Consider the following 13,408-nt stretch of genomic DNA (forward strand, 5'->3'; position numbering starts at 1 on the left):
TCTATAAACAAAAAGAAAGCCATAATGTGAAATATCAGCTTTTATCAAATGAGTCTGTGAGGGTTTTCTGGGGAAATGGTTTTGATGTCCGGATATAACCTGTTCTCCTGTGGCCTCCCAAAACCAACATTAAGTGAAAGATGGCATGGTACAGGTGCCTGGAGTATTCATACTTCACAGTCATCTGTTTTTAAAATGGTGTGTATTTGTGTGTGAGAGAGAGGGAAACACACACAGAGAAGAGAGAGAAAGAAACACAGAGAGACAGAGAGAGAGAGAGAGAGAGAGAGAGAGAGAGAGAGAGAGAGAGAGAGAGAGAGAGAGAGAGAGAGAGAGAGAGGGAGGGAAAGAGAGAGAAAAAGAGAGAGGCAGGAAAAGCCTAACTTGATGAAATGGGTTCAAATCTTGCTGCTGCCCCTTTCTGTCTGTGTAGCAGTAGACACTTAATATCCCTCAACTTCAGCTTCCTTCCTTATAAAATGAGGGCACTGGACAAGACAGCTTCTGGGGTCCCTGCCAGCTTTAGGCCTGGGCTCTTGTTTTTGGTCTGGACTTGATGTTCCTTTGGTGCAGGGAGCTGTCTCCTAACAGCAGCTAGCATGGCTAAGACACCCTCAAAAGGAAAGAGAATAATAGCCTGGGTCACAGAGTTCCAGCAGAGCCGTGACCTAGGGCCAGCTCCTCTTCCACTACATCTCAGCCTCCTAAGATCAGCCTTGAGAAACCTCAAAAAGGGACCAGAAGAGGTCCAAAAAGAAGGGCACGTGCTGCCTGTCTCACCGATCTCTGGGAAATGAAGCCAGATGGTTTTTTAGCTCGTCATTATTAAGCATTACAAGCATTCCCGGAAAGTGAGGGTTGGACTTCACCACTTTAGTGTAGATAAAGGGCCTTTACCTTGTCATTCAGGAGCGGTTTGATCTCGGTAAGCTGCACGTCTTGCAGTTCGTCCATGAGGGCAGGACCACAGCACGGAGGCCTTGGGGAACTGGTAACACTGAAATAGACCAACAAGGGGAAGGCAGAGGTAACATAAGTGACTGAGAGGGAAAGGAGAGCTCAGATAAACCCCACCACTGACAGGCCAGTGTCTTCACTGACTTCAGCCACCCTGATGCTGGAAACCGTTAGATCAGAAAGCTGACCCCAAAGTGCTGAGGACAGAAGGAAGAACATTCAAATATGCACAGCCACCATCAGGTCCTACTCAGCCTATCACATCTCCAATGAAAGACCATATGTTTAGGAACCAGGAATGCCTAGTTTTTACTTATTCATTTGAATGTAACATTTATTTAGTGAATTTACATATGAATTCATTTTTAAAAGAAAGGTTACAAATGGAGCTTTCAGTGCAATTTCAAATATTTTAAGAATAGGCAACAGTCTGAAGATCTAGAATGATAATATTCAATATTAATACAATTGGCACCTGCGTCATTTTTCCTTTGGTGTTTTTTTGTTTTTTGTTTTTTTTTTAAATATACCCCTCCCTAGGGACAGGAAGGGAGAAGAGTGACAATGTCAGTGTCAATGAAAATAAGGCCATTCAAATAAAAAACTCAATTAGAGAATCAGAAGAATTTTAATTTGGGGATAAGTAACCCCTCCTGAAGTCAAGCAATGATTGTCTTTGAAGGCACATAATTTAGAGACTAAAAATAGAGTCCGTAGTTCTGAATTGTATTGTCCTGTCAAAAAAAAAAAAAAAATTGACTTGCCAATTTTCTACTTTTAGACTCATGATCTTCTAAAGCCAAAAGTTACCCCTACTATGAAAGAAGAACCAATCTTACAAGTACTAAAAAAGTAGTGTTTGCAAGGAAGCCTGGTTTTTAATACCAGATCTGCTACAAACTGTATGTTCTTAGATAAATAATCTTCCCCAATCTGGACCTGTTTCTTTATGATAAGAGAGATGGACAACATTTCCTATTAGCTTTAAGAGTCTTACCATTTTTGACCAGATGAATTCCAAACAAAAGTGAGGTGACAGGAGAGGGCTGGCAAATCAATCTTACTATGCAAAGTAACCAGGCCTCTTCTGAGCTGTTACTGATCAATAGCCCAAATTAATTCATCCTGTTCTTAGTTGTGAGTCACTGCTGAAGGAAGATGATGTTCACAGCTAGAGATCCCTCCATAAAATTTTGCGACTATCAGCCCATATACCCAAAGAAGACCTGATGGGGACAGACAACTGATATTCACTCAAGTATGGTTATTGCCCTAGAAGCTTCTAGGTACTATATCAGCTAAGTGCAAAGTATATAATAGGTCACAGCTGCTCAAGTGCTAAAGTCCAGTTACTTTAAAAATTTCAAACAATACTTTCTAATTACCCTCACAACTCATTTATATCTACGGTATAGGGACCCAACTGGAAGCCCAGGCAATGACTATAGTTCACATATGCTCCCTTTCTTCATTATCACAGTTAACTCTTTGGGGGCAGGTACTATTTTATTTCTTTGTTTTCTCTTCCTTAGTATTTAACTTAGTGCTTTATACAATGTAGGCATCTAATAAATATTTGTTGAATCAATGAATTAAAGATTTCATTGAATTAACATCTTAAAAATCTGACTTTCTGGTATGTCTTCTAATCTACTTGTCTTTACTCCCTATTTGCATTTCACCTTACTCCCAATATGGATTCTTCAATCCAATGAAGTTTGCCTTCATGAGTGTTCTACAAACAAGATTCTCCATCTCTCCAGGTATTTTCTCTGCTTGTCCCCTATGTCTCCTCTGCTCTGACTACTGAGAGCTTCCTGGCTAAAATCCCACCTCCAACCGGAAGCCTGCGCCAAACCTCCTTAATTTCAGGGCTTTCCCTCTTGTAATTACTTCCCATTTAAGTTGTATATATTTGTTTGAATGTTGTCTGCCCCATTAGATAGTAGGCTTCTTAAGGGCAGGGGCTGTCATTTGCTTCATTTGTTTGCCCTTGTGTCTGGCAAATAGCTATTACTTAATAAATGTTTAATGATTACATGACAGATTTGAGAAAAAAAAAAAAAAACTTTTTAAAAACATTTTGAGATATGTTAAATGGACCAAACAGGGATATTTATTTTAAAAGCTAAGAAACCTCACCTTTGGTAAAGGCAATTTAAAGACTTGAAGGCTTCAGATATACATATATATATATATACTTCAGATATAAGTGAACCAAACAGGATCCAAAGGAATCACAAAAGACTAGGACGAGACAGGACTGACTCAACAATAGTACCATCACCACTATGTGCTAGCCTCTAGGGATACACATTCAAAGAACAAAATAATCCTAGAAAAGGAGGCATTTCTGCAAAAATAAACCCTCAGATAGAGAAGGTCATTCTTCATTAGCCACGGAACACTTCACATGCAGGAAAGAATCCTAAACCCTAAGGATCCGTTACCTAAGGCTTAATAAGTGGCAGACATATTTCATGGACTAAGGTTTGGTTAGAAGCCCCAGATTTTGCTCAGTTCACACCGTCCCAAGGCTTTGCCAATGACTTGCAGGAACAGCAAGATCACATGGTGGAAAATTCCATCTGCCGCTCCCTCAGCAGCACAGGCGTGCTCCTCTCCTGGGGACTTCGCCCGACTGCGACTTCGGCACAGATGATATTTTCAACAAACACCATTTGGGTTCTTAGGGCTATTTATCTTGTCAAAAGGCTGACAGGGATTTTCTAAACTAAGATAAAAACTAAAATTGTCACCCACCCTCACTTTTCTCTCGCCCAGGGTTTGTGAGGATGGAGGAAGTGACGATGGTCCAAACTCCCCATGGTCCAAATGCAGCAATGGGCCAAGTAGCTGAGAGGGGGCGGAACCGAGGGGATGGAGCCACTGCGTCTGGCCTGCAGAGGAGCCGGAGTCTTAGTCAGAAAGCTGGCAGCACTGTACAGTTCCGTTGAAAGAGCTGCCCTGGGGAGAGGACTAGGAATAATAACACTGCCATTCATGGAATGGTTTAAGGTTCACAAAGAGCATATATGGTACCTTGTTTGATTCTCACAATAACCCAGCCAGGTGGGTGTTCTTACTATGGTTATTACTCCCATTTTACAATTATGGAAACTGAGGTTGAGATTAAATGACTTGCCCAGAGTCACACAACTCTAAGTGACTGTGTGGGGATTTAATCCTCCTCTCAAGCCCAGGATTCTAGCCACAGAGCTACAATACATGGGTTAAATCCAGTTGTGAAGCTTACTAGCTGCATGAGTTTGGGCATTAAACATTGATGAAAATCCTGTTCCAACACTCTGTGATGTTATGTGAACTAGAAATAATCCCAGTTTCTAACTAGGGGGAGAGAATATGAGACCATTAGTTCAACTAAGAAGGAAACAGTTTTTGAGAGGGGACTATGGTGATGGGAAGGTAGGTTTGAGGTGATTGTAAGGCATGCCAGAGGGGAAATCAAGACTATACATAATAGGTCAGAATTAGAGAAAGATTTGGAAGTCACTCAAGTCCAGATGATATTGGAATCAACCTGAGCACTGAGAAAACATGAAGAGAGTAGGGACTAATGTAGGAGGAAACTGAGCAACAAGAGGGAGAACTAGCCAAGTGCAAGAGGAGAAAATGGACAATATTGACAGAGAAAAGGACTAGAAAAAAGAACATTATTGATTCTATGTACCACCTCGCTGTCCCTCACTATTATGATATTAACCTCTTAACTTCAGTTGCTTCATTTGTAAAATCAGATTACCTCAGAGTTATTGTGAGGATGAGATCTTTAAAACACTGTATAAATGTGAGCTAATATTAAAACACAAGAAATTGGCTAGAAAATGGCATGAAGGCCTGCAAAATAAAAGGAAAGCTCACTTTTCAGGGCCAGAGGCCTAAAAGGTTGAGAGGGCTGAGGCGAGTAATGGGATTGCAAGCAACATGATGAGAGGATGACCAGAAATAAAAGCCTAATGATTACCCCTGCCACGTAAGAAATCCTGCACCCTCAACTAAGAGCAGCACATGTGGCTAACACACACACAATGCCTATGTTTTCTGAACTGTGATTCCAGTAGTGGGTTTTTAGTTTGAGAACCGACTGTAATTTTCCCTGAGAGGACCAAGCTCGTGAGGATTTCTTTTACCAGGTTCATAAATGGTTTTACCCTGTGCTACAGGCAGGACCTTAGAGGCTAACAGGATGGAGATCCTGAGAAGTCCTCTCAGAGAGCTGATCCGTGAGCTTGGACTGCTGGAACATCAAGGTCTTCATTTACATTGATCCCTAGGCCTTGGTCATTGGTCTGGCTGACTAGTATGGAGCCCAGTGGGAACAGAACTGACCAGTGAAAGGTCCTCTTTCCCCTTAGGCTAGGACCAATGACAGAACCAAGGTAATGCATTCCCTGCATAGAGCGGTCTGTGAAGCACGACAGCACTGATTTGTGACAACATAGGATCTCTGAACTGAACAATCCCACTGACATCCCTCTTAGAACAGGTGGGGAGGGGTCCTATTACCATTCTGGACACAGGTGAAAAGATGCTGTGGATTAGAGCTCTAATTGAGTAGGCAGCTGTTTTTGGCCAATGAGAACTCTCCTTTGAAAGACAAATATGGCATGACTCTGAAATAAAAGCTTTATTATGATACCCCTGGCTGAAGTCTGAGTGTCCTACCTTCTAGAAGCTATGAAAGGGAGCACTCTCAGGTCTAAGGCTTCTTGGGTCGAGTCCTCAGGATGGCTTACTTTATATGCAAAGGCTACTTTGGGGAAGAGTTCTGGTTGAGTGTCTCCAGTTTTTCTTATTCTATCTCTTGTTTCCTCAGAGGGGGCTCCATATAGCCTGAAAGGAATGGAATTGTTGGAAAGTACTATGCTTTTTTAATAATACAGAGGTGAAACTCTGCCTAACTATGGTGAATCTGTATTTCTTGAAAGGACATCCCTTAGTCAAATTTTGAGTTGTTGTATGTAGGTGAGAGAATCCTCACCTAACCCTTCCAGAGAGGAAGCAGCACCTGGATTGAAGTCTAATGGGGTAAAGATTTGGTGCTCCCCTCTTAAAGACCCCCCAGGAAGGGGGAGGTCCCAGAACGGAGGTGGGCTGGGCCACTGGCACCAAAACAGGCTGCATGAAAGAGGAAGGATGTTTCATCTTATTGTGGATGATTCTGACACACAACCAGGACTGTTCTTGCAAGTGGCGTGATCTTTGCTGTGTTACTAAAGCTCCTGGTTCTTTTCTTACTCCTCCTCATCACTACTTTACACTGGAGAAGAAGCATGAACTGTCCCTGGCACTATCATCACACAGATGACTTGAGAAGTGAAGCCTGAGATTTCTGGTCTTTAGTCTTCTCTCTACTTGGACACTTTAATTATGCTTTTGAAGGGACCATCATATATGCTAAATTTTTTTTTGATCTTTTTATTATTGTTTATTTGAACTAAGTTCTTCTCCAAATGCTGCCTGTGTCAGGCTTTTTGAATTCCTGAGGTCAAGGTCGTTTAGTAATGGGAAGAGCAAAACCTTTATCAAAGAACCTGTCAAACAGGCTATCTTAGTTTGTCCTTGAAATGTGGGAAAATATTTCAGAAACTTGACTGATATAAGGAACCAGGGCTTGACCATAATCTTCATATGGCTTTCCAGTTGCCTAGGTGGGAAAAAAAAAAAGGCCAGCCCTTAAAGAGTCAATAACACAGACTTCATACCCAGCAGATCCAAAAAGCCTTGTGGACCAGATTCATTTCTGCATAGCCATAAGGAGAAGTGCAATTATCTGAACCAGTATCATATGGTTCTTAAATATCCCTTCCGTGCTACTGTTAAATTTCTTTTTTGTTAGATGATTTATGAGTGCTTCATTTCATTCCAATCCTGAACCACCTACATTGGCCAGAGTTTGGCTTGACCCTTACTAACTTAGACAAGCTGACACTGTGTGAAGTGAGAAGAACCAGAAGAACAATATAAACAATAACTTCAATTCAAGAAACAATAACGTCTTAAGAACTCTGATTATTGCAAGAGCCAATTAAGCTCCCTAAATTTGATGATTATGATTCCCATCTTTTGGCAGAGAGATAGACAGACTTGAGGTGAATTATGGTAAAAACTATCTTTGCATGCATTTTGAAAATAAAAAGCTATCATTAAAAATTATAATTTAATAACAATTATCATTTAACAATTTAAATAATTAATATTCAATAATTTAAAATTTAAGCTAATATACCTAAAAAAAGAATAAGATATGTTTTTAGACACAAGCAGTTTAGTGAATAATTTCATGCTATAAAGAATTTTGGGGAGAAGTTATAGATATAAAAAAGAATGTCAATAAAATATTTAAAAACAGAGAAGACAATTTAGAAGGTAACAAACACAAGCAGGGCAGTGTTGATATTATTGTATTAAATGCTACTTTTAAAATATCACAAGCAATAGTCTCATGAATAATCCTCTTCTGTTCTTCATATACAGAAATGTGGATGTTTGTTGATGCTAATTACGTTCATGATAAAAAAATAAAATCTAAAAACCTTTAAGTTTCCTATTTCCTGAATAACATGATTATTAGCCTGCTAATCTAATGTCCAGATCTGTAGTCATCTAACACACCTGAAGAAATTTTTTTCTTTATCTTATACTGATAATAATTCATTAGTTTATTTTCCTGGGTAATGTTTATCGTTACAGAGTGCAATAATGTGGCAGCTTAATTTTTTTTGAGCAATTAGTTTCCAATAGGGGAAAAAATGAGCAAAAAAAGTCAGCAAGCACTTACCAGGTGGAGCTAGCCTCCAATAGCACTTGTGGGGGGAAAAAAAAAAAATACAGGAAGTGACCAGAGAAAGCTGGACAATTAGAAGAAGACACTCCAAGAGTATCAAGAAAATGAGCAATCTACTGTACATGAGTCTGAGTACTATATTAATTCACATGTAAACAACCAAACCAAATATTCCACAAAACACTATATCCCCTCAGCTCAAAGGGTATCTATTTCTATAAAGATACGAACAATTTAAGAAAAAAAAAAAAAGAATGAGAAAAATCTAAATATATACCATCTTTTTATTAAAGACTTGAAGTCATCCTGCTAGTTTAAAAAAAATATCAATATATAACTTGACTCATAAAATGGTAATGACTTAAATGTTTATAAGTGTGGTAAAAAACTAAGGAGGAAAAATAACCCAAAATGTAATGCTTTTCTAAGCCTTTACTTTCATTTCTGTTCCCATGTAATAATGAACAGTTGAATCAGCTCATGTGCCAAATTCATGATACATTAATACCAGAGAAGTACAGATATTGGGATTCTAATAATCAAATGGGAGAGAAAAGACAAACGACTGTAGTACTGGGCAGTTTTACTAATTGCCATATAAATGCCAAGAGTTCAACGAAGAAAGGTCATTTACAGCTGAAGTGGTCAATGACAACTCCAAGAAAGTTATGAATGTTCTCCAATTGATAAATGGTGAAAGGATATGAATAGACAATTTTCAAATGAAGAAATTGAAAGCATTTCTAGCCATATGAAAAGGTGCTCTAAATCACTATTGATCAGAGAAATGCAAATTAAGAGAACTCTAAGATACCATTACACAATTCTCAGATTGGCTAAGATGACAGGAAAAAATAATGATGAATGTTGGAGGGGATGTGGGAAAACTGGGACACTGATGCATTGTTAGTAGAATTGTGAATGGATCCAACCATTCTAGAGAGCAATGTGGAACTATGCCCAAAAAGTTATCAAACTGTACCCTTTGATCCAGCAGTGTTTCTACTGGGATTATATCCCAAAGAGATCTTAAAGGGAAAGGGACCTGTATGTGCAAAAATGTGGCAGCCCTTTTTGTAGTGGCTAGAAACTGGAAAATGAATGGATGCTCATTAATTGGAGAATGGCTGAATAAATAATGGTATGTGAATGTTACGGAATATTATTGCTCTGTAAGAAATGACCAGCTAAGTATCAGAAGCAAAGAAGAGGGGAGGCAGATTTCCCAGGTGACAGGCATACCATAAACAAAGCAGCAGAGGTGGGAATTTGCAAGGTATGTTTGGGAGAAAATGAGTAGAACAGTTTGGCTGGAGCAGAAGGTTCATACTGTCAAGCTGTGGGAGGTAAGGTTAGAGCCAGATTTTAGAAACTCTGGAAAGCCAGGATAAGGAGTTTGGATTTTATCTTGTTAATAATGGAAATCCACTAGAAACTCCTGAACAATACAGAAACATAGTGACAAAGAGTCAATTTGGAGTCTGAAAATACTCTTAGGGATTAATCCTTTTATTTTACAAAGGAAGAATGAAGGCCCAGAAAAATTAAATGTTTTGTCTAATTCCACAAATCAGTGACAAAGGTGGGATTAGAATCAATCCAACTGACTCCTAGTTCAATGTTTTGATAACCATCCCAATTTATTAAGATAATTTCCATAAGATATTAAACACACATCACAGAATCTTCTGTTTTGTTGACTTACCACTATATTATCATCAAATAGCCTCTAGAAGTGGTGTCAACAGGCATATTGACTTAGAAAATTGCAAATTAGCATTAATCTATGTTGTAATCTATGTTGTTAAACATCTCCCAACATTCTAGTTCTAGCCTTGGGACTCCAGGATGTCTGAAGCTCTAGATATTATTTCCTTGCTGTGTCCTGGGGGAGCAGGGGAAAACAAGGTGTCTCAAGAGTCACATAAAAAGCCAAATAAACAAATTCAAACTCCAAATCCCATAGAAGGGATCTAAGGATAAAATAAAAAGCCCCAGAAGCATTCTGAGCAAAGAAAAAGGCAAAACCACCAGGTCAGACAGTTCCTAGGATGGGGATCAACAGCTTGGCTGGTGAGTCGTTCACAGAGGGAAAACAGAAGATAAGGATAGAAAAAGAAAGAGGCAGCAAATTATAAACAGCCCTGAACACCAAGTTAAGGACAGACTTTAATGGCAAAGCAAGAACCACTGATAGTTCTGAGCAGGTCTGCCAGGATGATAGCAGTGTAGGGATTGGACAGTCGGGCTGCCCAGGATTAGGAGCCACATTACTCTCTGATCCCTTTCTGGGCACACAGTAGGTGCTTCATAAGTGTGCTGAATGACTGGAGTGATCTGATCTGCATAGGGAAAGGTGTAGACAGCAGCCCTTGAAGCAGCAGCAAAGCCAGTCAAAGGGAAGGCCCTAGAGCAGTCAGGATGACACCCATTAAGAGCTGAGCTGCGTACATGGGGGGGGGGGGGGGGGGGGGGGGGAGGGGAGGTAAGAAAGAATGGAATGAAGAGGCCATGTGCCAGATGGACCACAGAGGAGGGGAAGGGGAGACTAAGCTGACTGGGGGCTAAGCTGAGAGTCTGTTGACAGAAGTGAGAGAATCCAAAGGGGTAAGATCTGCTTTGAACTCCCCTAGTTAGGCTCTCTGAACATATAAATGGAGATAGGGGATAGAGAACTGAGAAAGAGATGATTTAAGGCCATGAATTCCCTACCTGGAATAGGAGGACTCCTGGAGGCTATAAATAGTCTCCATAAACACAATAATTGATGGCGTCATATTGTGATCTTTCTTTAGCTCCAACAAAATACAAAGGATGATTTCCTATAATAAAGCAGCAAACTGACTCCATAAAAAAGGTGAGAAAATGACCTACTTATGTCATTGAAGAGATAATGATATGGAATATTACATGTAGTGACAGACTTGGCTAATGTATTAGTTTTGCTAAACTACTTTTTTTTCCCCCCCATTTATTTTTATTTTTGGTAACATGGTTTGCCTTGCTGAGAAGGGAAGAAAAGAAGTACATATTTGGAAATGAAGGTAATTTTTAAAAGAAATTAATAAATATTATAAAGCCTCTTATATATTGAATGTTTTAAAAATTTATGTATTGTTATTCTTCAAATATATAGGCACTTGTATAATTAAAAACAAACTCATCTTAAATAATAAATAGCATTTAAAGTACTTTAAAAATTTCAAAACATTTTATATCTATTAGCACATTTGATTCTCACAACAATTCTGGGAGATAAGTGGTTATCATTTTCCTCATTTCACAGATGAGGAAACTGAGGTACAGAAAGGCAAATGACTTTTCCAGGGTCACAAACTAGAAAGCGTCTGAGGCAGGACTGGAACTCAGTTCTTCCTAATTTCAAATCCTATGATCTTTATCTACTGTGCCACCAAGCTCCCATTTTAAAGTATTATTGAATGCATTGTAATTTTTTTTATTTAGAATTTTTTCCCCACAGTATATATGCATGAGTAATTTAAAAAAATAATATTATCCCTTGTATTAATTTTTCCAAATTACCCCCCCTCCCCCCCATGACAGGCAATCCCATACATTTTACATGTGTTCATTGTAATTTTTTTTAAACAATTAAGTTCTTAACATGATTTAAGGGTAGGAGGCCAAAGGAAAGGGGAATCATGAGCCACTTCCAGAGCCTCAACCAAAGAAAATATCCTTTCAAGAAAAGGGAAAAAAAAAAAAAAAGCTTTCTCATAAAATGATTGGAGAGATATTATAAAATATATATAATATATATAAAAAAAAAATGATTGGAGAGATCCTCTGCTACACAATAAATATCTCCCTCAGGTTTTGATCATCTGTTCTCTATGGTTACTAGTTTTTTTTTTCCTAGCACGCATCAATAAAGACTATGCACACAAAACTATAGTGAGGTCTATGGAAGAACTGAAAGAATATTCAGGAACTTCTCTTTAGAAGCTTTAAATCTAATTGACAATAATACTTGTTATTATTTCAATTTATATTTCAATTATAGTCATTTCAATTGTGTCAATTCTTGTGAACTCCATTTGGGATTTTCTTGGCAAAGATATTGGAGCAGTTTGTCATTTTCTTCAGTTCATTTTATAGATGAGGAAATTGAGGCAGAGTTAAGTGACTTACCTACGGTCACAGAGCCACTAGGTATCAGAGGACAAATTTAAAACTCAGAAAAATGAGTCTTCCTGACTCCAGGCCTGGCACTCTAACCACTGAAGACCCATTAACAACACTAACACATGTTAACCAGGGAATGATTACGGGCTAAACTATCTGGAAGTAATTATAAATGTAATAAAATTAACCTTATTACTGCAGAATATATTAATTAATGAAAAGTTTTAAAGTTAGACACCTAATTGTATAATACTGGTGAGGCTTCATGTGCTATTAATATTAACTCTTTAGAGTAATTTTCAAAGTCATCATTTGCCATAAGCAACCAATCATTAATCATATCCAATTAAGTTTTCCTTTGAAATATCCACTTATTCCTTACTTTCCATGTTATCAATCTTCTGAACACTGATTGGAAGAAGGACCAAGGACCAGGATGAAGGGAAGCAGATTTTAGACATTAGAGTTCTTTATTTTATTAGGAATAAATTGTCTTGTCAGTAGTAGCTTTCTTGTTTTTAGAAATGCTCAACAGAACCAGAAGAACATTGTACACAGAAACAAGATTATGTGATGATCAATTCTCATGGACATGCCTCTTTTCAACAATAAAGTGATTCAGGACAATTCAAACAGACTTGTGATAGAGCCATCTGTATCCTGAAGGAGGACTGTGGGGACTGAATGTGGATCACAACATAGAATTTTCACCTTTTTTGTTTTCTTTCTCTTTTTTTCCTTTTTGATCTATATTTTCTTGTGCAGCATGATAAATGTGAAAATATATGTAGAAGAATTGCACATTTTTAAACATATATTGGATTACTTGCCATCTAGGGGAGAGAGAAAAATTTGGAACACAAAGTTTTTAAAAGGATGAATGTTGAAAATTATCTCTGTGCTGAGTGAAATGAGCAGGACCAGGAGATCGTTGTATACTTCAACAACAATACTATATGATGATCAATTCTGATGGATGTGGTCATTTTCAACAATGAGATGAAACAAATCAGCTCCAATAGAGCAGTAATGAACTGAACCAGTTACACCCAGCAAAAGAACTCTAGGAGATGAATATGGACCACTACATAGAATTCCCAATCCCTCTAATTTTGTCTGCCTGCATTTTGGATTTCCTTCACAGGCTAATTGTACACTATTTCAAAGTCTGATTCTTTTTGTACAGCAAAACAACTGTTTGGACATGTATACATATATTGTATTTAATTTATACTCTATTGTATTTAACATGTATTGGTCAACCTGCCATGGGGGGGAGGGGGAAGGAGAGGAAAAATTAGAATAAAAGGTTTGGCAATTGTCAATGTTGTAAAATTACCCCATGCATATATCTGGTAAATAAAAACTATTATTAAAATCAAAACAAAACAAAACAAAAAACTTATCTCTGTATATATTTTGAAAATAAGCTATTTTTTAAAAAAAGAAATGCTCAAATAAAAGCTAAAGGATCACTTTTCTTTTTTTAAATTAAAT

The 13,408-nt window shown here is 38.1% G+C and overlaps 1 protein-coding gene across 6 annotated transcripts in view; it reads right to left on the reverse strand.

The window, feature by feature from the left end:
- Window positions 1-13,408, reverse strand: part of NDRG3 (NDRG family member 3) — a 68,024-nt gene that overhangs the window by 46,513 nt on the left and 8,103 nt on the right. For 5 of the 6 annotated variants that reach the window (XM_074292594.1, XM_074292592.1, XM_074292591.1 and 2 more), the window contains exon 2: window positions 898-997. In XM_074292594.1, coding sequence (XP_074148695.1) covers window positions 898-954 — 57 coding nt within the window. In that variant the 5' untranslated portion in view covers window positions 955-997. Of the gene's footprint in view, window positions 1-897; window positions 998-3,720; window positions 3,846-13,408 lie in introns of those variants that run through there. The other variant, XM_074292589.1, reaches the window with a different exon arrangement.

The sequence above is a fragment of the Sminthopsis crassicaudata genome, chromosome 2, assembly GCF_048593235.1.
Source record: "Sminthopsis crassicaudata isolate SCR6 chromosome 2, ASM4859323v1, whole genome shotgun sequence".
Lineage (NCBI taxonomy): Eukaryota > Metazoa > Chordata > Mammalia > Dasyuromorphia > Dasyuridae > Sminthopsis > Sminthopsis crassicaudata.